The 27616-nt window shown below is 30.9% G+C and overlaps 1 protein-coding gene across 10 annotated transcripts in view; it reads left to right on the top strand.

The window, feature by feature from the left end:
* The window catches only part of LOC143250987 (Golgi integral membrane protein 4-like), a 33542-nt gene extending 7494 nt beyond the window's left edge, over nucleotides 1–26048 (top strand). For 4 of the 10 annotated variants that reach the window (XM_076502275.1, XM_076502252.1, XM_076502267.1 and 1 more), the window contains exons 5-11: nucleotides 466–515; nucleotides 6489–6542; nucleotides 9972–10143; nucleotides 11198–11280; nucleotides 23146–23423; nucleotides 24609–24747; nucleotides 25567–26048. In XM_076502275.1, coding sequence (XP_076358390.1) covers nucleotides 466–515; nucleotides 6489–6542; nucleotides 9972–10143; nucleotides 11198–11280; nucleotides 23146–23423; nucleotides 24609–24747; nucleotides 25567–25587 — 797 coding nt within the window. In that variant the 3' untranslated portion in view covers nucleotides 25588–26048. Of the gene's footprint in view, nucleotides 1–465; nucleotides 516–6488; nucleotides 6543–9971; nucleotides 10144–11197; nucleotides 11281–13804; nucleotides 17196–23145; nucleotides 24181–24608 lie in introns of those variants that run through there. The other 6 variants (XR_013028464.1, XR_013028462.1, XR_013028465.1 and 3 more) reach the window with 6 other exon arrangements.
* The last annotated feature ends 1568 nt before the right edge of the window (nucleotides 26049–27616 follow it).

Here is a 27616-nt window from a genome sequence, read left to right on the forward strand (position 1 = left end):
GGATTCAAACCCGTGGCCCTCAGATTATGAGTCGAACTCTTTAACTCACCTGGCCATGCCGGGCCATCAGAAAGCAGTGAATAACAACTTTCAGAAGATTTTTCGTTTTTTTATGTTTGGAGTGTAAATTTTCTACGCTATTCAGAACAGTTTTGAATACAAGCAGATTTAGGATTGCAATGTTTAACGTTTGTGAAAGGAAAAGAAAGTGTTTTTCATTGGTTTTTCTCTTCAGTTTTGTTGGTTTTTTTGCTTTTTTTATTGTCTAAGGTAAATAAAAAATCATATATTTTTTGTTGTTCAGGAATGGGTAGTCTTTATTCTTAATGCCATAATAAAATAAAACCAATTATTAATCTAGCTAGAAATAACAATAACAAAAATAAATGAAAAACGATTACAAGAATATCTTGTATTTATGTATTAAGCTATTGTATTACAGTAAATTTTCATTGTTTGTTTTAGATTCACAAAAATCTATTGTTTCTCTTCAAAGTCAGATGGGAACAGAAAAGGTAAAAAAGTTGAAATATAATTTGTATAAACTCTTCCCTTTCATTTTTGTTTAAATCAACTATAATATGTTAATATTAATACTTTAGTGTCAGTTCTCATTTGACACAATGAGCAACAAGGGTTAGATATTTCATATAAGAAATGCAGGGGAGGCATTTTGAAAAATTAATGCTGTTATGGATATTTGTTTTGGTTTATATGCTACAGGATTCTTTATAAGGCAACAATGCCAAAATTAATTTAAATTCTGATAGATACCTTACCTCCTCTCACATAGCTTTCCTTGATTTGTGTCTCCCTCTATTTACACAAGTTTTGCTTACCACTAACCTTGAAGATCCCACCTAACATAACATCTTTATGTATAGTATAGCTTCATTGTAGCATGGAAATCAGCTTGTGACAATCCTCCACAAATTGGAGTGCAACACATCCTTCTGGTAAAGCTGACTCTATTTATACTGTCTAGCACAATTATTACTTCTCAGTTTTGCACATGTATATAAGAATGTGTATTTATTTTTTTCTCATAAAAGTTTCAGTGGAAGTAACTATAAAACTTTGTTCCATAAGTGTCAGAAACTTCTGCTTTGTCTGGTGTGAAACAATACTACTTTGTTCTTGCTAACCAACCAACTTTTCCTATTTATTTATATTGGTATTGGGATTGTTTTCATATGTTTGGAGAGGTGACAGCTTTTGTAAGACATGCAGATTGAGCTTTCTTTTGTCTCTGAGATACTTCTGCCTATGCTTATCAATTGTGATGGAAGAGATCTTGCATGTTTTTTTGTCAAGCTTTTGCCTCACCTTATACTCATGTTATTTTGATTCTACCTCATCCATTTTGTGTGATTTCATAATGGGTTTTTCAAGTATGTTTTTTTACATATTCAGTTATTTTTATCACTACTTTAGGACTATACATACTTCGTCTTCCTTCCTTTTGTTACCTCATAACTAGGCATGATTGTGTTACTGAATTGCTTTTCTTTGACTCCTAAACTATGGAGTCCTTCTTCACATGTAAACACCAGTCTGTCTTTTGTTCATCCTCCTTAGGCTTAGGTTTTTCTACTTTTGTCTTATACATACATATTAGCCTTTTTTGTTATTTTTCTCCCTTTTTGTGGTAATTTACCATTTTCTTTTGGAATTTTTAATTGATACTCATTCATGTTTCTATTGGTTCAGTGTCATTAGGTCAGTTTCATTTAACTTATAAGCCTTTGCCTTATGTTTATGGCCAATTGTTGAGTATTCGATTTCTGTCAGACAGTCTTAACCTTCATTTTTCCCTCTCTTTCTCTAGTGTCTCATGTTCCCATTACTTTACATCTTTCAAGGTATATATTTCTTGCCAACATTGGATCATGGCAGTGGCGGTCCTAATGACTACAATCATGGTTAGATAGGTTTCCCATCCTATTCCAAGTTTTTCTTCCTGTTGTTTTGTGGTTCAAAAGGAGTCTTGCATCTTTCAAGTCTCAGTCTATTTCTCATTTTCCTTTACTTTCCCATGGGGGGTCTTCTCACCTTACTATAAGACAGTCTTAACCTGAGAGTATTGGTCCTTGTCCATAGTCCTTGGGATAACCAAGGTGGGCATCTCAAATGCTTTTCTCATTTGGCTCTATCCCAACAAGCCTCTTACAGCCACCCTCTTCTTCTCCTTTAAGAAACAGTGCATCTTGGTTGGTTGGTTCATTTTGAGGAGTCACACCTCACTCTCTCGCACCTATTTCGTTTCTCATTCATTTGGGTTTTTTTTTGTTTTGATTTTCCATGCTATATCTTTTCTTTTTCTTACTATGTGGGAGGTTTTCTCTCTTTAGGGACTTGGACTTCCATGAAATCCTGTATCTCCTTGGGTCATGCTAATTTGAGACATCTGCAATAGATTGCACATTCTATAAATTGTTACTTGTGAATCTCTTGTTCTCAACCTTACATGAAGATTTCTCTTCCCCTTGTTTCGGTCTTCTTTTTCCAGTTGCCACCTTGAGAAGGTGGGAAGCATTTCTCAACTTCATGTGGATTCAGGTCATTAGTACCATGACATATTGCCCCTTTCATATCTATTTTTAAATATTTTTGGCAATATATCCAAATTTGGAACGTTTTTTTAAGATTATAGATGTCTCTTTTTTGTATATAGATGACTTTATCAAACATCAGCAGGACATTTCATCTCACTTTCCTTGTTTTCTTATTATTACCCTACTTTTCTATGCCCATTTTGTGCAAGAACACCTAATAGTTTATTCTACATTGGATGCACTGTGTCCCATTGTGGGCCATCTTTTGAGGCCTCTTAAGATTCCACCTACAGTTGTGCTCTCATCTGGACACACTTCTCAATGTTTAAGCAACTTTTCCCAACACCCTACTTCCTATTTTTGTGTCCCCTGTTCCTAATTTTTTAGTTATAATTGGGGATACTTTTCATCAGGACTACAACTCTTTTTTTCCATATTGACTCTCCTTACTCATCTTTTCCCTTGTGTTTTTCCTCATTCTGGACACTCCATGTTGAATTTTCCTGATGCTCCTTCCTGCTGGCTAAGCCATGGTTTCCTCTATTGGAACTTCTCCTACAATCTCGCTCCTCTTTTTTCCATTCAGCAGTGTCATCACTACGACTTCACGTGTGGATTTCATCCAGTCCCTTGTGAGACATTCCCTCCTTCCATCTTTATTCAGTTAATGTGTCCTCCCTCTTTTTCTATCCACGACAAAGGTACACAGTCCATAGTTGGTCTCTGCATCATGCTTTCTTCCATTCTCTTCCTTCTATCTCCCAATTTTTCTGAATTTTTTGTTGGTTTTTATATGAGGCTTATTGCTTTTGACCATGGATGGCTAACAGGCAGTTATTGTTTTACTTCTTGTCTTGCAGTCCTTCCTGATTTTGACCTGAATACTGTTCTTCATACCCTTTTCCTTCCTATGATGTGTGTCATTGCTGCTTCCCATATTTTGTCCCTTTAATTTCTCAGTATTCTTATTGACCCTTTTGTCTGTTGTTTTTTGTGTTGTTCTCTATGTAGGTCCTACTTCTTGTTCTTTGCTCATGATCATAGATATGATGTGTATGTCCTTGCTGCTTCCCATATTTTGTCCCTTTAATTTTTCAGTATTCTTATTTTGTTCCATATTGTTTTCTTTGACCTATTCACAGACTTCATTTTCTTCAGCCTGTTCCCTTCCTTTTCATGGTTTGTGTTCCTCGTCTGCTTGTTCCTTGGAATTTCTCATCTCGCCAAAGTACTTATCCTTTTTACTTTCCAGGTATGGCTACAGCAACTCATCTGTATAGTCTATGCTCCATTAGATATAGACTCACTAGATTCACATTAACTCTTTCAAGTCTCCTCACCAAATCTGACTTCTTACTCTTTCCTTCTCTGGCTTTTCACTTCCATCTTCTGTTGGAGGAGTTCAGGCAAACTGGCATGTGGACTTACTCATTTAAATTTGCTGCTCATTTTCTTCCTCTCACCATACTACATACCCCTTACTGGCTCTGAATGGATATGTTCTCTTTTTACATATCTTACCTATACAATGGCCTATCTAGATTTTATTCAATGGTGAGTGGTTCCCATTCAGTTATACAGAATTATATTTGCACATATGAACTTAAAGGTCCATAATGTTCACTGATGAAATAGGGTGTTCTTCAAGACTTCTAGAGGGTTCCTCCTGTTATCTTGCTTCATAAGTGGGAACCATACCAGACTGTACTAAATCATGGATTATCATAAATAAAGTAGCATTGGGAGTGCTGCTCTTTCCTCTGGTCCTAACTGGATAAACAGGACTGGCTTGCTTTTCAAGATAGGGTCTTTTTTGGTTACCCATAGCACTTTCTCATAGTGTTACATTCTTCTGGACACCCCACCACTTTGTTTTCCCTTTTTGTCTTTTTTTATCTCTGGGTTTATTTGTAGTACTTCCAAAATATGGAAGTCCTTGCCACTGGGTTGGAAGACCACAGAGGCTTCCTCCTAAGTGTGACTGTTTCCACTCATTTGAGAGTGTGCAGGGTGGTATTCTGTCAGTGCAAATGGTAAGTACTCTCCTACTTTTGCAGACCACATTGTATACCTTTTGCAGCTTGGTTCTAGACTTGAGTTTATCCACTGATTATAGTCTTATGTGTCTTAGCCACTGTACATCATCTGGTGCATCCTATTACTCTTTGGACTAGTATCTTTTCTACCCAATTTTGCAACATTTTATCTCTACATTCTCCCATGAGTGTGACTATACACCAGGGTATCTCACTCCATGGGTTTTATTTTGGTGCTTTCCCAAGATTGCTCATCTAGGTAACTTTTGAACTGGTCTCTCCCATTTTCACTGTGGGATTTTAGCTATTATATGAGTAGAGGTAAGGTGTTGTTTCTTATGTTAACATTTTTCTGCACCCAAAATGCATTTACAATAGATACTTTTCTCCCCCAATCCTATCTACTTCCAGTTCTTAATGTTTTACCTAATCTCGAAGTAATGATTGTACTGTACAGTATAGAAGATATTGGCTGTACCATAAAGATGTGCCATACTTCTGTTAGTGGAGGTTTGTTGTATATTTGTTTGTATGCTATAACATAGCTATGCCATGTGCAAATGTATGATGTTGGATTGAGGTCCGTAAGATTAGTGCAAGTGAAAATTGTGCATATAAAGGACAGCTCAAATAGAGGAGAACTATTATGTGAAAGAAGGCAAGTATCTATCCAAAATACATTTTCAGTGTAGAAAAATGTTAATTTTTATATCACTTTTACTGAGCCAGTCAAGTCGAAGAGCCACATAGACTGTAATACCAATTATCATTAACATAATCTGTGTGTTTAAACTCATGAGGTTGCTTGTTAAGCTTAAAGATAATTACTAAATGGGAAAAAGAAATTATCTGAACCAAAATATCCAAAACTTGATAAATTTTATTTGCTTCATTATCAGAGAGATAAAAAATAAATCTATGAAAATTACTGTTTTGAAGATTAATTTGATGCTTAGGTTTCTATTGCTTTATGTTTTTTGACAGTAAGTGATTAAAAATGTATCAAAACAACAAATAAAACTTGAATATTTGTAAAATATGAAAATAATTATTAAAAACAGTTAAATGTTATTATTGACATATATTAATTGCTAAATTTTGAATGAAGAATGATTAGCAAAATTCAGAAATGTACTATTTTTGGTAATTGCTAGTACTGTAGTAATAAATATTTATCTCTCTCTCATTTGTCTTTTTTCTCTTAGCCAGTTAGTTCAAGATCACATGAAAGTTTAAAATAAACATTCATGAAAGGAGTTGTAGGAGTCATAGCAAAATCATAAAAAATTGTTTCAGTTTCATTTTAAAAGTATCTAGAATAATTTATGTCATGTATGTAACAAAATTGCAAAATATTAAGAAGTTAATTTAACTGAATACTGATTTTGTGAGGGGTAGACATGTTCCTGGATTCCTTCTACCAAAATGTTATGCTGCATGATGGAGAACTACTTATTGTTTTTAATTAAGTTTTTGTTTTTTTTAGAAGTTTAACAGTTATGAAACTGGATTTATATCCCCTTTTATTTGTAGTTTTTTTTTCTGATGCAGTAGATAAAGCATTAATAAAATGTTATTGCTTCACAATCACTCATCTGAATGTGATTTCAGAAGCTGAAAAAAATCTAGAAACACACAGAAGTAAACTTTCATATAAATAACATTTTTGATTATGTAAAAGGAGTAAGTTTAACAGAGATGTATAGATCACGTTTACAACAACATTAATATTTACTATTGTGGTGAATGCAGAATAAAAATAATAAATGGAAGTTTGAGTGGTTGTAAAATATACTTCTAAATATAGGCTATGTGGTTATTCACCTGAGTAGTTTTGTATAGTGATTGACATCAGAGTATAATGAATTGTTATATGTTTTGTAAAATCTTTTTGTAGAAATTAGCACAAGAGAAGCTAGATTCTATAAATAAAGAACATGAGGAACTTCAGGTAAATATATACATGTAGTTGTATTTCATTACCAGTTGTTAGAGACTAATTGTGGTTCTAAAGACAAAAAGCTAAGGAAGATGTAGTTCTTTAACTGAGATCATTTAGTTATCAATAGTGACATACTTCTCTGGGTTTAAATCTATTCAAACAATGAGAGGTGTGAGAAATTGTAGCTCATTTATATTTTAAACATCGAATATAAAGATGTGTTAACAACAGTCATGAACTACAAAGCATTGGCTTTGTATATTAAGACAATCCAGTATCTGAATGCATTTGAGGTTTTGACTGTAATATTGGGTTTATTGTTAAAAAAGCAGGCCAACTTCCTTAATTTTTTGTATAACATTTAAGCATTTCATTAAGGTAAAACCCACAGAATATTATGTTTTTATCCCAGTAGTATGTTTTCATTTTGCATTTTAAACTTTTTTACAAAATTAAAGCTAAATGTGCTTAATTCACTAACTTTTTTTTCTGTAAAACATATTTCATCTTGAATGATCACCTATTACCCATATCCACCCAGGTATTCTTTGCTGTGCATGACACAAGGTTTCAGTGTCTTACATTCAAAGTTTATTAAACTACTTTTTGTTAAGGTTATACAAATTAAAATAGCATAAATTTTAGCTACTAATCCATATTTTAATAGTATACAAGTTTTAGGTGTTTAATTCTACAAAGTAATATTTTAAAAAATCCTGAATTCCACCTAGTGTCAGTTTTGCTCAGAGTACAAACCTCATTCCAATGAGTTTACTTGCTTGGATGAATTTGTAACAACTCTTGTCACAGAGTTAGAAAACCAAAAAGCCAAATTTGTCTACTTTTTGCATGTTATTAGTGTATGTCGTTTGGAGCATTATTTAATTAAATAAAAATTATTAATTGCAATACTATGAGTATTATTAAAAAACAAAATTAGGGTTAACTCTTCAACAACCAAGAGCAAGAAAAAAAGATTTGAAAAAATATTTTAGTTCTTGGTTTTCATGTTTATTCTTTATGTATAATAGTAAAGGCAACTAAAATATAAAAATAAGGATATTTTTTTGGTTTGCTTAAGATTAGATTAAGTAAAATAAATAATAATATAATAAAAATGTTTCATGAGGCACATGCACAAGCTACTTGTACTAGTTGTAATAGCTCATGTGTAATGTAATTCAATAGTGTAACATGAGCTGCACACATCCCAGGTGATTTACAACGTAGTGGTATGGACAGCAGTTAGTCATGGTTTAAAGAACAATAGAAAGAGTAATAAAACAATAACATTCAATAATAAATAGATGTATACTGTTAAGAGCTTGAAGTAACTTAGGATAAATGAATGTGATTTCATATTAAAATATGAAGTCATTCTAAAATATAAAATAGGGTAATTTAGATTTATTTCCATTTTATTTTGGTAGTGACAAGATTGGTCAAATTTACTGTTCCTGTTTTGAGTTAGATTAGAGAAAATAATATTTTACCAAAAAAACATTAGTAATGTATTTAGGAGGTCTTAAAGATTACACAAAGGAAGTTTGGGATGTTTTGAGGTAAGGAAAAATATTATTAATTTTAACATGAAAATTACTTTGCACATGGAACATTCAAAACAAATACTATATTTAATGCCTTCTAAAACACACCCTAATTTTGAAAAGACAATTCTAAGAAAAAAGGTATTTTGACTCAGCAACCAACACCTTGATGCAGCCTTGACTTTTTTGCAACCTCCTGATTCAGTACAATCAAATACATCACATTCTTTGCAGTATATTGACAATATTAGTTAAATTGAATGTTTTATGTTATTGAAAGTGCTTGTACATCGTAAGTAATGAAATTACGATCTGTATGAAAGGCCATTTTGAGTAGACCCTAAGCTAACCTCTTACCTTAACCCATCACTTTTGTCTTGGAAGACGCATGGGAATTTTCAAAGTATTTTTAAAGAAACAAAGTGCATCTTACAATTTTTTGTATGTTAAAGATTTATAATATTAAGTGAAATACTAAGAAGTCTTAAACAGGGTAGGAAATGCCCAACAAGAAGTCTCAGTAGTGAGTTACACGACTGTCATTGCAAATAACTTCAAACATTTACTTTGGCATGGTCGATACAAGCATTTGCAGAAGGCTGGCACTGCACTGATCATGCACTGTTTGGAATTGACATCCATTTCTATAGACTTCCCTTGCCATCCAACCCCAAAACATTTTCAATGGGGTTCAGTTTGGGTGAATATGCTGGATGGTCCAAAAGAACCACGTTATTCGCCATGAAAAAGTCCTTTGTCCTGTGGGCATTGTGGATTGCAGTGTTGTCCTGCTGAAAGGTCCAGTCATTTCCACACAAGCGAGGGCCTTCAGTCAATAAGGATGCTCTCTCCAACATGCTAATGTAGCCAGCTGCTGTTTGATGCCCCTGTATAACCTGAAGCTCCATTGTTTCAAGGAAGGAGAAAGCATCCCAGATCATGATGGAACCTCCTCCACTGTGTCATGTAGAAAATGTTTCCAGTGGGATATCCTTATCATGCCAGTAACATTGGAAGCCATCTGGACCATCCATATTAAATTTTTTTACATCAGAGAACAAAACCTTCTTCCACTTTTCTCCGTCCCATGTTTGGTGCTTCTCAGTAAAGTTTAACCAAGCTGTTTCGTGATATGGAAGGAGGTGTGTCCTTTGAAGATGTTTACGGTTTTTAAAGCCTTTATCTCTTAGATGCCGTCTTATTGTTCTTGAGCTGCATTCTTTGTCCGTAAGGGGCTTAATCTGGTTCAACGATTGACTTGTGTCTTGCCGGACAACCTGTCGAATCCTCCTGCTTAATGCCGGCAAAATTTTCTTGGGCTGACGACCACTTGAAACTCTCATTCCGTATTCCTCAGGGTCTTTTAAGAAATTTGCAACAGCAGTTTAACTACGCCCAATCTCACCAGCGATGGCATTTTGAGATCTTGCTTTTGCAGCTCGACAATTCTGCCACATTCAAACTCTGTCAACTCTTTAGCCTTTGCCATGTTTTTACCCAGTGTAACACAAGTGATGTCAGTGGGAGATGTTGACAATGCTAATGCTTGAACAAAAATGACTGAATTTCGTTATGTGTTTACCGATTGTTTCATTTCAGTATGGTCTTAAAATTTTGACCAGCTAGTATTTAGGCTAATTTCATAGTGTTCACATTTTCCTTATTAAATTCTTTAAAAAAAATATATATATTTTCCCTTTTCTTATTTTCATCTTTCGAAGCTCTACTCAAATGAGTGGTTGAGTCGAACAATACAAAATGCATATTTTTTCTTTATGTTCATTGGCCTTAAGTTTTGGCCAGCAGTGTATATAGTTATTCTTAGATAATAGTAACACTTTTTACTGAATATTCAAGTGGAACTATTTTTGTTGTGAACATTGAATTTTAGGAGCAATTTGATGAGTCTGACAGAAAAGTTAACATGATGAAGGATTTAGTAGAACGTTTAAAGCAGAACCTGACGCAAGCAGAAGAGGCTAGGATGCAGTCACAGTCAGAGTTTAATAATCAAATACAGACAATAAGACAGCAGAAGGAGGAACAGATTAGTAAATTAGAAGGTAGGAACATCAAAAAATAGATCAATTATCCATGATATAGCTTTACATAGACAACTGAAATTGTTAGGTTAAAGTTTGTTCTATTCATGCAATATAACTTTAGTCATCTAGTAACAAGCATTTTCAAAGCTTAGCTTGTGTTATTTAATACTTCCTTCCTCAACTGAACGATAATCTGTTTTTGGTCTTCAGAATTGAACATTTCACTTATTTTGAAAAATATACCATTTCTGAAACTAAAAAATATCAATAGAATTTGGCTCAACTGAAGCTGTTTTAAGGCACACAAGTGCTACAGAGTTTTTAGAACTTCATTACATATCTTGACATCATCAGTACAGTAGTAGTAATGTGTGAACTCTGATCTATTTCAATTGGTATTTAATTGAACATCTTTTCTTGAGACCCCTTTCAAGCTCAAAAGAAAACAAAAAGCAATGATCATATTGCCTAATTGCATGCATTATATAAATATCTTGGACAACATGATCCACCACATATTAAATTGTATTTGGATGTAGCTGGACATAAAGTTTTGCCATGTATTATTTATTGAACAATCTATTGTTTGTGGTCACCTTTCATCTAACCAAACCTGTTGCTAATTTCAGCTAGTATTAAGGATGTACAATGTATTTCAGGAATGTGATTTGGTAATTTAGTGTACATACACTTCTGGACCCCATTCTTTAGTATTGGTTTTTACAAAATATTGTATTCATCCAAATTAATGCAGTTTAAACAGGTCACCTCAAGCAATTACTAGTGAATTTTAAACACCCACAAACAAAACAGTCAATTACTGTACATTTTTACTATATTCATAATCAAAGTTAATTCTGTAGTGTTGGTTTTTACAAGTAATTGACTGTTGTTGTTTTTTTTGTGAGTGTTTAAAATTCACTAGTAATTGCCTGAGGTGACCTGTTTAAACTGCATTACTATTTGATGATGACATGTTAACTTGTCTTTAAATAGGTTTAATTTTTTTTTGTATTTTTCAGAAAGTATCTAATATACTTAAACTATTTTCTTGTTTTCTTATCCCTTATAGAAGTTATCAGAGAACTTCAAAAAAATGAGAGAGACTTGACCCACAACAACTTAAGCCTGGCATTAAAGATACAAGAAAAAACTGTAAGTTTGTGTTTTTTATTGTTATTAATCAACTAGTTTAGTAATAATTTTCATGTAAGAATTTTCTCTAACTGTTTTCCAGAGTTTCTCAGAAACATTATTCTTCTAATTTCAAGTCTTAATGGTTCTCTAACCCTGTGATGTTATACTGGCCATTTCTTTATTTACTTTTATAAAAAATTTAAAAATATCCATCTGAAACATAAACACATCATACATAAAGCAAGATAACCATTACATATTTATGAATAAGATTTTTAGTAAATATAAAACTTATAATTAAATAAAAAAAATATAGCATCCAGTATGTGTGGCTCAGTGGCTCCATGTCTATGAGTTGTAGTCAGATGGTTGTGAGTTTGAGGCTGGCCTACATCATGTTGTTGTGTCCTTGAGTGAAACACTTTACGTATTTCGATCCAACCAGCTGTATGATAAGTATCTGATGTTTGCTGGAGGTTAATCAGTAAAGGACTGTCATCATGTCTCGGAGGAATGGACCATCATTCTCATCCACTTTTGCCACTTGAAACTGCAATTTGAAAACACTGCCCTTCTGTGTCTTGTCAACACATAGCAAAGATTTAAACTGAAGTAACATTCATGCAATATGCCCATAATCAGCAACCTAAAATCTCAATCTTTACACATGCTTATTAGCAATAATACAGTTGTGGGCTTAATGGATTTATGCACTAGCTCTCTTTCTTAACACAAATTGTCTGTGAAATATATATATATATTATTAAAATTAATATAGGTATTTGTCTTACTTTATATTATTTATAAATGTTACCTCTGCATTTCATTTAGAAAACCCTATACTTCAAATATTTAATGTTTTTCAAATTATTTGAGCTAGAAGTAAGTTATAAACAGGTACAAAGGTCATAGATATATAGAAATATTTCATATGTTGACAAGTTTTATCTATGCAGATGAGAACTTTAGGTGTTTGTACTCACCAAATAAAAATTGCTATTGTGGGCAGAAAATGAAAATGAATGTTTATTTTTAATTTTCTCTTTTTTTTCAATTCACCCATACAAAATGTTGAGAAAATATACATCAAAACAGAATTTCAGAAATAGTTTTCATTTATAGTTTTCTAATAGTTTTGTTTTGAGTTTACTTACTTATTACATATATTTTGTTATAAATTACAGTTTTAATGGTAAGTAAGATTTGTTTACAGAACAAGCACAACTTTTTGATCATTGGTGCAATAATTCCTAAGTACAAAAGTTTTCAAAATTGTTCTTGACTGTTAAAATATGGTTACTTGAGAATGACTGCCCTAGTAATCAAAACATTGTACCTGTTCTAAATATAAATCTTACTTACTGTATAATCTATAACTGTAATAAAATAGTTTTATTTTGTAAGAGATTTAAAAAGAGAATTTTTCAAAACTTAATGAGGTCATTTTCCTTCATTTAAAAAAAACACACATGAGGTACTAGGCGGGAAACAAAATTCTTGTTATTTCTTATGAATTAGTAGTAAGCATTTGACCTCTTTGCCACCAATTTGATAATTTTGGTATATTTGCAATAAAAATTACACTTGCATTCCAGTTAATTCAAAAAAAGACTAAGAGTGGTACAAGACTAGTGGAACAGTTTAGTAGTCTGAAAAGTATGACATGTTTATTTAACCATTTTTGTCATGTTGTACATCTCCATCATTATTGAAAATAAAATTAGTGAAATATATCTACATAATTTGTATATACATGTGTAGGATTCCTGTTTATATTTGAGATCAACATTAGCACATAGTGTATATACATGTCAAGATCTACAAGTACAATTATGTTTGGTTGGGATAAAATGTTTCATATGATTTAGAATACAAATGATCAAGTACTATATGTAATTCCAATAAATACCCCGTACTGGTGCTGTTGATAATTTAACACTCACACTTGTATTTAATTAAAGCTGTTAATAAGTTTTAAAGAATATTTAAAAGCAAGTCAAATGTGTCCATGTTTTTCTCTTTTTACTTTATTGAGATGTCATTATTTTCCAAATGTTGATTTTATAGGTAACATTTTTAGGAAGTAGTTTAAACTTCTTTTTTTATTGTTATTGTGATTATTGAGTTGAGTACAAGGTTACAATCTGAGGGGTTTGTTTCACTGACTCATTATGTGGAGACTTGTTGCATTGCAGCACATAGAAGAAAGTTCCTTTATCAATGTTATCAGTGACCTTCTGGCTGTTTATTCTGTTGATTTCCTATCTTTTACTTGTACTAAGTGTAATTAAGAAAACTATTATTGTAATTATTTTAGACCATGTCTTGTCTTGAACCATGATTAACATATTACAAAGTTATACACTGAAACTGCAGGAGCTTATAAAAAATATGCATATATTTAGTTTTAAATGATGACATGAAAGAACAGGTTTTTAATTCATGTGTGTGTTATATCTCAACTTTATAGGAATAAACTGCTTTAATGTTTTGCTTACAATGGTTAAATGGGTAATAAAAGTTGTTAACATTATTTAAATAGGAAGAAATTGAGCAATGGCAGAAAAAGTATCAAAACGTAGAGATGCAACTTACTGAAGCATTAAAACAGTTGGAAAAAATACAACACCAAAAAGAAAATGTTCAAGGGAGGAGAAATGATGGTTTTTTTGGTGATGGTGTTGATAAAAATGTTAAAATTGACCAATTGAATAATTTTAAAGAAGATATGGTGGGTAATATGAAACACAAAGAGTATGCTAATCTTGATATAAATGAAAGTAAGATAATGGCTTGAGAAGAGATGGTAGAAATATTAAACATTTATAAATCATCAGTGGTTAGTGATGATGACAGAGAAAAATTTATCAAATAAGCAGAAGTGTTGAGTACCAACACTAAAACTTCTTTTAGAAATAACTAAGATAAAAATATGATGAAACAATTGCCTCTTGAATAAATCACAAAAATTCTTTATGGAAGGCAAACTTCATAAGATAAATTTGGAATGAACTTACAATACAAAACAGAAGTTATATCAAAAAAAGTAGTTTCTATTAGTACCTTTACTCCTAAATAAATCATAACAGAAATTTTCTTAAAACTGAATGATTTGACATTGAAGGTTCATTGTGTTTTCCTAGGTAAGAATGTCCCTATTCAAATTACAAAAAACTTTTCAGTTATTAAGAACTATTTAACAGTCTCTACCATTTCATCATGTACTACATTTTCCATTAAAGTGTACAAATTATTCAGTTTTCTAAGTATCATGATTTTTTTATAAAGTAACACTAAGATATATTGAGGAAATTCTCCCTAGTTCCCACACTTTTTTGTCTAAAAAGATAAATTAGTGTATGCTAATTGTCATAATGCAATTCTGAAATGGTATACAATGATTGTGAGAATTACACATGGAAAACATTTTTTACTTCTCTAATATATGTAAAAATAGATTTTTTTCAGTGTGTTCTGGAATGGGGAAAAATACAAAAAATTAACATTATTGCTTTGCATGTTTCAAATGTTTGATATATTTTGTTATTCTATATCTGGAACTTTTTTTTTTAATATTTCTATCACAACACTGAATTGTATAGCAATAATGTAGAAGATATTTCCTGCCATTGTGTGTGTTTTCTGTCTCAGCAATTAATTTGCACATTTAATTATGAAATTAAATGCAACAGATAAAAATCTGGATTAGAAATATTTTACCTATAGAATTGAGTTTAAGTACTCACGTATAAATTCCAACTTGGTTTATAACCCAACGTTAAATGTTGTTAAGGGTGCTCTCAAAATAAAAGTAGTAGTTTGTATTTAGAAAGTTAATCATTTATCTTGACCTTATGTGTTAACTTCATTTTATTTTGCATTAGATGGTAATAACTAGATGTATCATAACTGAGTAAATAAAACATCTAGACATGCTTAGTAACATGCCTCCTAAAATGTTTAAATATGCTAGCACAGTTTTTATAGTTTTTTTTTTTTTGAATGATGTTACTATTTTAGAATTATGTAATTATCTACTTTGAAATTTCTAACTATATATCCTGTTAGAATTTATTTGAAGCTAGCAGGCATGTTACAAAATAATTATGTTAAATTCAAAAGAAATTGGATATGTGTGTTTTAGATTATAGAGAATTATGTATATCTGGGTGTTTTTATAAGTATAAGAGTTAAATTATATTATTGACATGTGCCTTTGAAACCAACTAGAAACCTTTGGTGCCTAACTGTGATTTTTGTATTAGTTTTTGTTTAAAACTATAATCCAAACTGTTTATTTTATTAATATCTTATTTATTTTATTAATATTCCTCCTGTAAAATAATGACAACATTGAATCAACTAGGATCATATAAAGTTAGCAAAATTATTTGGATAAAAACATAATTTTTTTTAGATATTTTAATTATTTATACACAGTATATGATAACTTTTAACTTAAGAAGATACTTATTGATTTCACTTTGTTGAACTTTATCTTCAGTCTGTTGATAAACAAAATATCTCATATGAGGGCTGTTTTCATCAGTGATCTTAATTAAAATTTAAGATAATATGGATAGTTAACTGGGTCATTCACCTAAGGTTTAACTTTCCAGTACATTCCATAACATAAACAAATATTAAAGCACCTGTCACATTGAGTACACAGGAATACTCGTGAGGTGAACATGGTGAATATAGCTTCCTTATGTGCCTTAGTCAGAAAAGGTTTTAGATTGGTGGGGTGGCTGGTAGGTTACTAACATGTTTAAAACAAAGGTTAAAAAATTATCTTCTCTGAACTTGTTTTTATTTTTTAAAAAAAGAGTGTAATTGTCATTAGAAAAATTAAGGCTATAGCTTTTCTTGACAGTTGATCTGCTACTTTCTTTATATTTGTACCTTTTTGCTTAAAGTAAAACTATTGTCTTTAGTGGGATGTGTACATATCATAATTATGTCTGATTTGATTTGAATGAATGTAAACAAAATATATGTTGCTTATACAATACTTTTTAGAAATCATATCAAATTTAAATTGTTAAAATTAACTAATTCATGATTATTATTCATTGTACAATGGGTTCTTACATATATAAAACAATTTGATTGCTCCTTGTAATTAAACATCAACTAATTTTATAAATTATCTTTCATTAAACTTTAATTATATTTGGTTGAAGGATCATTGAAAAGCAGGTTAAAATAATACTGTAATACATTTTTACTCTTTCAATATTATGAAATTGTAATATTGTGTCAAATGAAATCTAGTCATGAAATTTGCTTCAGTATTAATAACAGCATGCTATAAAATAGTGTGCTGTTTTGGATAAGATCATTTTGAGTGTTTTATGCAAGTTTTATTTTTATCGTAAATAAACTTTCAGTTCTTATTATCTTTTTATTCATGCGTATAGCTTTAAAACTTTCATAGTAGTAGTAGTAGTATACATAGTATTCAGACATTTTGGAAATCTAGACAATACCTGAAATAGGAGTTTGCATAATTGTTGTAATAGTGTAACATAACAGATAATTTAGGAGAATTAGTTTAAGATACAAATTTATTATGTGCTATAGGCTCTTAATTTTAATAATATAAAAATATAACATCTTTTGCCCTTTTATACAAAAGTAATTCATAAAATAGTCATTTACTAACAGACCCGAATAACTGAAAGGTTATATGATGGTAGTATAGAACTGGTTGAGATACAAGTCATGTTTTGTTAAAACAATTGTTATTTTATTACAGACAGTTTATTATTTTAATATGCAAAGGAATTTTTTTTCTGAAGTTACCTGAAATAGACAATTATTATAGATAGCTTTTCAGAATTAATTTTGAATTTTACAACAGTAATAAATTTTGTATCTTGTTCCTTGCTTTTGTATTTGGCTGTTAAATAAATGTTTTCCACCTTGCATGAATAGTTCCTGTGTTGTTTGTTTGTTGTAACGCATGTGTTCAGAGCTACTAATACCACCACCCCTTTATTTTGATTAATTGCTTACTGAACTTTCTATTATGTTGCTTAATAAGTTTTAAAATAAATTACATGGAACATTTTCCATAAGCTTTTAGGTAAAGTTGATTTATGGATTAGTTTATGGTAAGATTAACCCTTAAACTTAAGTGCCACTCTTTTTGTTCTTTACTTTCATATGACAAAAATTCTACCCCTTAATAAAAAGAAAGAATAAATAATTATTTTTTTATCCTGTTATCAATAAGCCTGGCTTTGGCCTACTGGTTAGTGTATCCAGACTATTAATCTGAGAAATTGTGGTTAATGTTCTGTGCTTTGGGGTCATAGGTGTTATATAAAATGATGATGAAATCACATACAAAGCTAAAATTGTTAACAAGCTGTTTGCATGAGAAGTGAAATTCATTATATTGTGTTTGCTTTGTAAGATTCTTATCTCTGAATAATAATTCCAGTATTCATCATTTTCTTTTCCCTGTAGTTGAGAAAATTACAAGAAGAACCTTGTTTTATTTATGCTTGCAATTTACATTTTCTGAATATGTATATTTAAAATATCCTCAGTATGTTGGAAATGAAATTATCTCAAATGCAGAATATCCTCTGGTTTCTTAGTAGCCTGTTTAAAACAAAAGAACAAAGCTGGAACATATTTTTTTCTGGAATTATATATATTTTCATTTGAAAAAAAAGACATTGATTGTTAACAGAATAACTAAATATACAAGTTATGTTGAAGATTACCTACTACTTTCTTTACATTTATCCAATCAAACACACTTTTGGTGTGAAAAAAATAACTGTGAGAGCAAAAAAGGATTGAGTGTGCAACTTACAGGAATGAAATCAAAATTGGCAGCCAAAATGGTAGATACAATTATATAAAATCATTAGTTTACCAGTCTGCATTTTTTGTTTAGTAAAGATGAGGCATGATTCTGAATAAAACAAAATACATGACTTAACTAACAAATAAATGTATGCTGTAAAATTATTATTCCACATGCTGTACAGGTTTGACGGACTTTCCTGTCCACAATTCTTGGGCAAAGATAACATCATTTTTTTGTTGCTGGAACATCTTGACCAGCATGCTGTCTTATGTCAAGCAATCCTAGATCTACAAAGTCAGATTTGATGCCTTTCTGCATTGTACAGGGATTATGGAGATTTCTCTGAAATAGGTTGTGTGCATTACTTCACTTCAGGAGAGATCTAAATATGTAATCACTGTTTATCACAATGGATAACATCTGTGAGTGCATACACACAATGCCTAATGAAGACATAGAGCTTCAAATCTGTATATTACTTGGGGTCTGCATGGACCCCATGCAACATTTTATTCACAAAAATTATTTGACTGCAAGACATCAAAAGTTTTACTATATTTGTGTCACATGATGATAATGTGACAAAATATAACTGGTCAACGAAAAATATTAAAAAATATTTATCATTGGGGTCAACATGATGAAGGTTAAGTTGTGTGCTTAATCTCATTTTGCTCACACAGATTTTTCACACCTTAGGTTTTCATCATTAGATATGAATTTTTGTCATTACACCCCAACAAACCACAATAAGTAATAAAGTTACATATGATAGTAACCAACATTAGTTTTAGGTTTGCAACTTTGTTATTCAGAACAGACTTTTACTTTACACAGTCAACCAGATTTTTTAAAATATATGGTGATAGTTTTCATCTGTAAACAACATTAACAATTTCCCTTTATGGTGATGCCATGGAAGCTGACAGTTTCTTGTCATCACCCACATGCATTTGGTATAGCTGTATTAAGCATCATTATTTATGCTTATTGCTAAAGCTAATATCATATGATAAATATTAGGAGAATTTCTTAAAATTTAGCAAATTTGTGCTTGAAAGTTAGCAGTGAATAATTAGTAGTAACCATACACCTGAACATTTAAGCTAGAAACTGTTAATCCAATTTACTTGGCCTAACCATTACTTACGTATCTGCACATGCTTTCATCTTACAGTTTTGCTGCTCTAAATCAGCTTTTTTAGTCTGAATGACAGAAAATAAAAATGGTTCACCTTTACTCTTAAGTTAAAGCTTTAATAAGAATTTCAGTCCAATGACTCATGTTACTTTTTGTGTAGGTGTGTGCAAACATTTTAATCAAAATTTAATGGCTTATAATTAGACTATTTGGACCCCTAAATGTATGCTGTAATGATCTATCAGTGTACAAAATTTGAAAAAAAATTCAAGCAAGTTAAGTATATTTTTCCATCAAATAAATAAAAAAGGATGTAATTCAATTAAAAAATTAAAGTTTTTATATGTATATCACTCAGTGGATTGACTCAAAATTTGGTATGTGGAGCAATGGTCTAGTAATGCATATCCACTGAAAATATGTGATAGTTTGGAATACCACAGTAAGAGCTGCATAATATGGAAAATTACTAATCTGTCACTCCTGTTAATAACACACAGTTGGGAGCCATATAATCAGTGATAGCAAGAAAACAGTTGCTACAAACAAATATGAAGCTAAATTTGTCCTTCAGTTCATATGTTTCACTGAGTTATACCTGTTTTGGGGAATTCCACCCTTCCTCAGTAAATCTGCCAGTGAAATAATTTGGAAGAATAAATTAGTAGCATTGCCACATATTTTGAAATATTATATGAGCACAGGTTTACTTTGGTGAGTAAAAGAATACTGAAAGAAATCATACTTTTAATGATTTTTAACAATTTAGTTCATGCTACATGTTCATCAACCAATGATAACCTACCTACAATCCTATCTAAACACCTTAAAATAAACTTTCCATTTTTATTGTAATATAATAAGTACAGAGTTACAAGTTTCACAATGTTCAAAGGGCACACATGTGCTACATGTCATCTTGGAGCAAATGGCAAAAAAAAGAATGTTTCTGGTTCTTGTATAACAGAACTGTGTATAAAGAAACTGTATTTATCTATAGAAGTTGTAACCTACCTGCAATCCTATCTGAACACCTTACAAGAAACTTTCCATTTTTATTATAATAAGAACAAAGTTAGAAATCCACAATATTCAAAGGGCACAGATGTGCTATATGTCATCTTGGAACAAATACCAAAAAAAGAATATCTATTTCTGGTTCTTGTAAAACATAACTGTGTATAAAGAAACTATTCATCTATAGAAGCTGTAACTGAAAATACATGCTACCAGCAACATTTCATTTATAAATTACCTTCTGCATGTCATGACCCATTCAATGCAGTTGAAGATAATATAAACTGAACTGACCCTGTTTATATTTCCTCTTCACAGTTATGAAGCAGTGTCCCTCACTTCTTTAGTGCAGGGTCTATGAAACTGAACATCATATAAAATACAGAAGTCATGCCAGATGTGTTCTATGCCATAAACATAAAAAAATTAACTATTATTCCACTTGAAGTCATATGTTTGTAAATCAATGTATTATTATTCCTGCTGGAGTAAAGTATTGTCACCTTAGTAGAAAATATGTTTTTACAGATGAAGGATCACACATATTTTAATATAACTAAAAACAATTGAATAGCTGCAAAGAAATCAGCAAGGATATACCTTGTTCAGGTACACAAACTCACAGTCGAAGGAGTATCTTAATCCTACAAGATTACAAATATCTTGGTTTGATGAGTTATTACACAGAATTCCATAACTGGGAAATACTTGTGAGAGTGTGTGGACATGCTAAGCTGAACTAATTAAACTTTGTACTTGCTTGTCAGGTAAGAATCTGGTGGGCTGAAAGGATTTTTTTTCACACATAAAACAAGCTACACATCTTATGCAAATTTGACCAATGGCTTTGTTCCAGTTTATTCAAATTTGAGTGTGTCAATAATACAGAAATAAGATACACCACCATTTGATCTTTAACAAGGAAACCTATGGCTAATGGAAGAAATAAAGGTGCTGTAATAATTTTTCTTATGTTAAAGAAGGATGCTGAAGACATTCAGAGTTGGGTGCAACCACATGTTGCTGCTTGAGACCATGGTTTTATAGATGTTTTCTAACTTTATACATGACCTTAGATTTAAAGTATAACTTTATATTTTATCTCTCAAAGATGCAAGTTACAACTGAAGATTCCAACCTATCAAAATTGATTACTGTAATACACGTAGTAGTCAAGGCAGTTAATGGCTGCATCAAACTATTAAAGTTACTAAATGTGATATTCATTAACTAACAGTTACCCTTCACAGTTGATTGACCCTAAATTGTTAGTGTTCTCTCAGATTCATACCATCTTAACTGTGAAAAATGCAGATGAAGACTACTATAGCAAAGCATATGCAAAGTACCAAAAATTGCCCAACAAACTTCAACACATTTTGAATTCCTAAGAGCAAGCTTGCAAAAATTACTGATGAAAAGATGGAAGCCCATGATCTAGCTTTAGACATTCCAACATTGACAGAATATGACCTTAATTCTTTTTTTGAGTGTTTACTAGATTAAACAATTAAAATCTCATGTCCTGAGTATATTAACTAAGATGGAATATATCATATTAAGGTCAGCATGAAAAATGATACTATGTTAAAAGCAAAAATCCAGTCAAAGCATGCATCAAGTAAAAATTATTCTGCCAATTATAATCCGTTTCATCATAGTGCTCTCAATATAATGCTAATGCAACAGTAGTGGACTATTGTTTTCATATTACATCTGTCATGAAGTGCTTTCAACATTACTTACATGATGAAAATGCCCTCAGGAAACTATCATCCATTCCTACAGGCTTACTTAATGCAGCAGACATTATAGATGATACCTCTGATGACTTGGACTGAGTATGCTGATGGAACATAACTCTGTTGGATTTATCAAGATAAATGCAGTATTATGACAAAATTTAGTTCTTGTTGAAAGTATTGGACAAGTTCAGTCAAAATTGTAGCAGTCCATTTATACACTTTAATGATATATTATTTAGTTCTTTAATTTGGTCATGAGTTCATGCATAATTATCTTTAGTGCTTAAATATTACGTTTGGCACTGGTGTTACTTATTGTGTTTGTTTTAAAGTTAAATTTGATAATAATAACACTTTAACTCAAAGAAAGAAAAAAATCAGAAATTAGTAACTAAAATTAGAAATATCTATACTGCGAGGTTCCAGTTCATTTATACTTTTAACAGTCATTCTGTTGTATATTTAAAGTAAAACTAACATGACTCATGTTAATAAATTTAAAGAAACTGAGTTTGGACAATAGATTTTCTTGTCAACAAAACTTCAATACATCATGAATATGTAAACTAATAGAACATCTGTAAAAGAATTTTCTAAAGCTATCTCCACTTTGATTTACCCTCTAAGCATTGTTAAAATTTCAACATGTTATTACTCTCCACCAATCACACTGCACCATCTGTACTAGTAGAGGTAGCTCTCTCTAATATTACAGCACATTTCTCATTTTTTCAATATGCATTCTCGTATCTAGACATATTTTCACTCATTCTGTATGTGACTGCAAAGTGTTGGTTGTGCATGATTACAAATTTACATCAGTTTTGATTTCATATATTTCATTTCTATCATTTCTCCTTGGCTAAGTAAGAATTAACATGACTTCTCTTTTTATCAACACTTAAGAGACTCTGGGGATTACAATTTTATATATACACCACAACAAGAAAAGTTAAACAAAATAGTTTAAAATACAATTACATATAAATCATAGCCACTATGAAACCACTTTATATATAGATATATCTGAAATTATCTGCTGTATTAAAGTATTGATGTGACTTGATAAAGCTTAAACGTTTAAGAGTTATAATAATAAAAAGGCAATACTTCTTTGAATAACCTGAACATATGCTTTCCTTTTCTGTTAGCACAAAGAAGGAGAAAAAAACAAACAAGTGGAACCACCACATCTTTCTTCCAAGAATTACTTTTTTAAAAAGAATATATTTCCAGTGCACTCTATTAATAACAACAGAGTTAACAATGAGTACTGGTTGAATGTTAACCCCAAACCTCTTTTATTGAGACCCTATAGTCAAGATTTAAAAATCAACAAAAAACCATGGACTTCAAAATACTCATCAGTACCTCAATGGATAAGAAGAAATGGAAAAGGCATGAAAAACAAAAGAGTTTTCAGAGAGGAGTAAGTACTGACAGTAATCAACTCATTCATGAAAATACTTTGGATCATAGTTGGAGAGTAAGCTTAAATCAGAATAACTTTATTATCCAAAATCCATACAACAATGAGAAACAAAATAAGGCAATTCATAAAATACACACCAATGGTGACCTGCAGAATGATGTAACTCAAAAACCATACAATAATGGTGTGTTGCAGAATGATGTTTTATCATCAAAACTACACAACAATATTGTGTTACCGAATGATGTCCCACATAGACCACACAACAACAATGAGCCACAGAATTATGTGCCACAAAGATCATACAACAGTGGTTTACCATAGAATAAATTTGTGTTTCAAAGGCCATACAATAATGGTGTGTTGCAGAATAATGTTTTATCACCAAAACTACACAACAATGTTGTTTCACAGAATGTTGTACCACATAGACCACACAATAATAACGAGCCACAGAATGATGTGCCACAAAGATCATACAACAATGATCTGCTTCAGAAAGATGTTGTGATCTAAGAACAATATAACAATGATCAGTCTCAGGATGAGTTTATCCAAAAGCCATACAACAGTGGTGGGCTAGAGAATAACCTTGCAATCCAAAACCCCTACAACAATAATCAGCCTCAGAATGGCATGTTCCAAAAGCAATATGATAATAGTGGGCCACAAAAAGAAAAGATTAAAATGAACAATATATAAAAATGCCATATTGAAACCAAAGACATAGAATGTGACTAGGATGATTACAATGGTATGACTAAAAATATGTTAAGGTATCATAAAAAATAATATATCTGTGAAAAAATCAGGAACTAAGCCTCTTTCTAAACTGATAGTTTTTCCTCTGATTATTTTAACCATCAGTAATTAATAGTTTATATATAACATAGTTTTTCCTCTGATTATTTTAACCATCAGTAATTAATAGTTTATATATAACATCTGTTTTGGAAAGTTTGATTTTATTTCATCAATTATTCAAGAGCACTCAAGTTTATAATTGTTTTATGTCTTTAGTTTGCTTCTGTAAATTATAGGGCTTATGTCAAAGTCTGTTTCTTTATGAACACTTCCATGCTTTACTAAAATGGTTTTACCACCTTTTGTACATCACTCAATGAAATATGATTTAGCAAGGAACCTTTATTCCTCAATGGTATGTCTTTATCAGATAAGCAGTATATTTTTTTCAGGAGGTGGAAATGAAAGTGATGAACAAGATTTAGGTGGTGGTGATGATAATAATCAGTTGATAGATGTTAACCAAGATGGACTTGATCAAAGGAAAATATTTAAAGATGATGACTTTGATGACCAGGTAATGTTCAAAGTGTAATAAGTCTTGTACTAAGAGAATAAACATTCTGTTTTGTTTGTTAATAAAAATCATATAGTAGCATCTTTTGAATTACCATCTGTAGGCTTATCTCTAAGATGATAAACAGTAAAATCAAATTGAATTGTCTTAAAAAATACTTTTCAAACAATATGGGTAAGCAATGTGATTGATTTAAAGTTATATTTGAATTATTATTTCTCTAAATGTTTTGTAAACATTGTCCTAATTAATAACAGATGTCTTTATGACTGTTAAATTAATTTTTAGGAAAATATAACAAAAAGTTGAGTCCCAGTTAGTTGGTTTTGTTCTTATTAAAGATATTATTGTTCAGGAAACCACGATGCTGAATATTAAATATCTTTTATAGAAATGTGAGTAAAAATTATTCTTTTTGTCCATGATGCTATTAGTGACAGTGTTAATTTCCTCCTGTTACTGCAGATTTATTAATAAGATTTACCAGTGTTTTAAATGGATATTAAAGAATGAAGCCACTAAATATTTATATTGCTGTGTATTCACCATTTAAATACAGATCTTTCCAGAAGAAAGTTTCATTATAATGCTCTTAATTTTATTTTGATGTCACATAAGTGAGTTTTGTTGTAGCTACATGTTTGATCAGTTGTCAAAACTTAGAGGTATATCTATGAAATTTTACCTGAATGAATATGTTGAAATCATGAGTCACAAGACTTCCATACTAAAGGTGTAATTATAGAATTTGCAGTAAGTAAATATGAAATTGTTTAGAGTCAGATTTTGAATGGCCTATATATGTATTTTTGTGTATAGAAAGAAGATGTGCTGTCATAAAAAAAACAATCATATGGAAGCTTTTTGAATGCTTTGAAGGAGCATAACCTCTTCAATAAACTGAAGATTGGTTGTATGCAGAAGATACTGTTGATGGTACTCTTAGTCAGAAAGGTCCATACTTTCAGAATAATTTTATGGATTACTTTAAAAAATCCTCTAGTCTTAACATACAATTATGAATAAGTCTTCATCACACAATGTGTTCCAATTAAAAATGTAGAAAATTATTCCAAAAGATGAAAAACTTACATGGTTATTAAACGTTTAAACACAAAAATTTTATATTCTGTTAGAAACTTTAATTTTAAGCTCAGTGTTTGTATGCTTGGATGTACAATTTGAATCCTTGAATTACAGCATGCTTTGATGTTTGTCAACTTTTGATCTTGCTAATGAATAGACAATTGTGTGAAACAGTGTGTAAAATATGAATAAAAATGAAATATTAGAATGCTCCTCATCTACTGTCTTGATAGCTTACACATATACCTGCCTGTTATCCAACCAATCAAACAGTGCTACCAGCATAGAGCCTATAAATGTAAAGATAGTCATACTATAATTCTCAGTAGTATTGTGATTGAAGTATTTAAGGCATCCAGATAATAAATGTGTAGAAATCAGTTTTGGCTGGCTACATTTTGTGTTTGAGTAGCAACTCAGAAGAGTGTAAATGGAACTGTAACTTTTAGTATTAGAAGTGGCCAAGGTACAAGACTCTCCAAAAGTGACATTAAGTAAACAATACTATAATATTTATATGATTTGTGATAATCTAATATAGGCTACTGGCCATGCCATTTCTTTGGTAAATTGATAAGAATGATTAACCAGGGATTCAAGGGGATCTGTTACCAATCACAGTGTATGTGTGGAGTATTGGAGGGGAGAGTTCTGAAGTAGTACAGGCTTGTGCATTGCAAGGAAGTCTACCTGGTCCCCTATTATTTTGGGCTGCACAGTTTAAATGCTTGTAGATTTTTTTTCATTTTGAAGCTGTTATTTAACAAAACCACCATATGTTTGCAATTTGTTGTGCTTTCATAAACATATAACATTACATGAAATATCAAAATAATTCTTTTATGCCATAATAATTTTGCCGATTTTTTCTAAGAGGCAGTTCAACTGATATATCATATCTTGCACCCTTGTATGTGAAATAACTTTAAATTATGTATTGTAAACATTTCCAATAAGATATAAAAATCCTGTGTGAAATTTCATGTTGAGTTTATTTTTGTAGAATTTTTCTATGGCAGCTCTTCACCTCTAATGACAAAGACTAGGTAACCTAGACATTAAGAACTTGTAAAGGATAATAAAAATTGTAGAACAGAATGTTGAAAACTGAACATGACTTGCAAATTTTTCTCTTGCAAAATGTATTTCATTTTACTCAATTTATTAAAATCATTGCCAGCTGTAGTAAAATTTCATATTGTTGTAAAGGTTATAGTCCTGCCATCTCTGTTTAAACTGTGTGGTGTGAATTATGTACATATGCTATGTCTGGACAAACTAGTTCTGTAACCAAGTGTATATTTTACAATTTACTCTAATAAGTACCAACTGGAAATTGCATAATACAGGTATTTCTTCTCATTTGTGGTTTACAGAATTTACACTGATACATTAGCAGTCAATCCTATAATACCCAAGTTATTTCAAACAAATTAGCTCTACACCTTTGTATTAATTTAATATAACTGTTGCAAAGTTACTGAACCATGTCCTTAATATATATATATGTGTGTGTAAACCTTAAATGTCACAAGACAGATGTTAATAGGCTGGTATTAAGAGCTTTAAGTGAATTATAGCTCATTATTTTATGAATCTGAAACTACTAAAACATTCTGTACTTGGTTTCTTTGTACCACAGATACCTGTGGTATATTGAGATACCTGTTATTACAAGATTTATTTTAGTTACAAATAGTAGAAAAAAGAAAGAGACTGAAAAGGTCTGCCCTCAATGGCACAGTACCCCTTGTTCTGAGGTGTCAATTATTAATTGAGGTTA

The sequence above is a fragment of the Tachypleus tridentatus genome, chromosome 1 (genome assembly GCF_004210375.1).
Source record: "Tachypleus tridentatus isolate NWPU-2018 chromosome 1, ASM421037v1, whole genome shotgun sequence".
NCBI classification, from domain to species: Eukaryota; Metazoa; Arthropoda; class Merostomata; order Xiphosura; family Limulidae; genus Tachypleus; species Tachypleus tridentatus.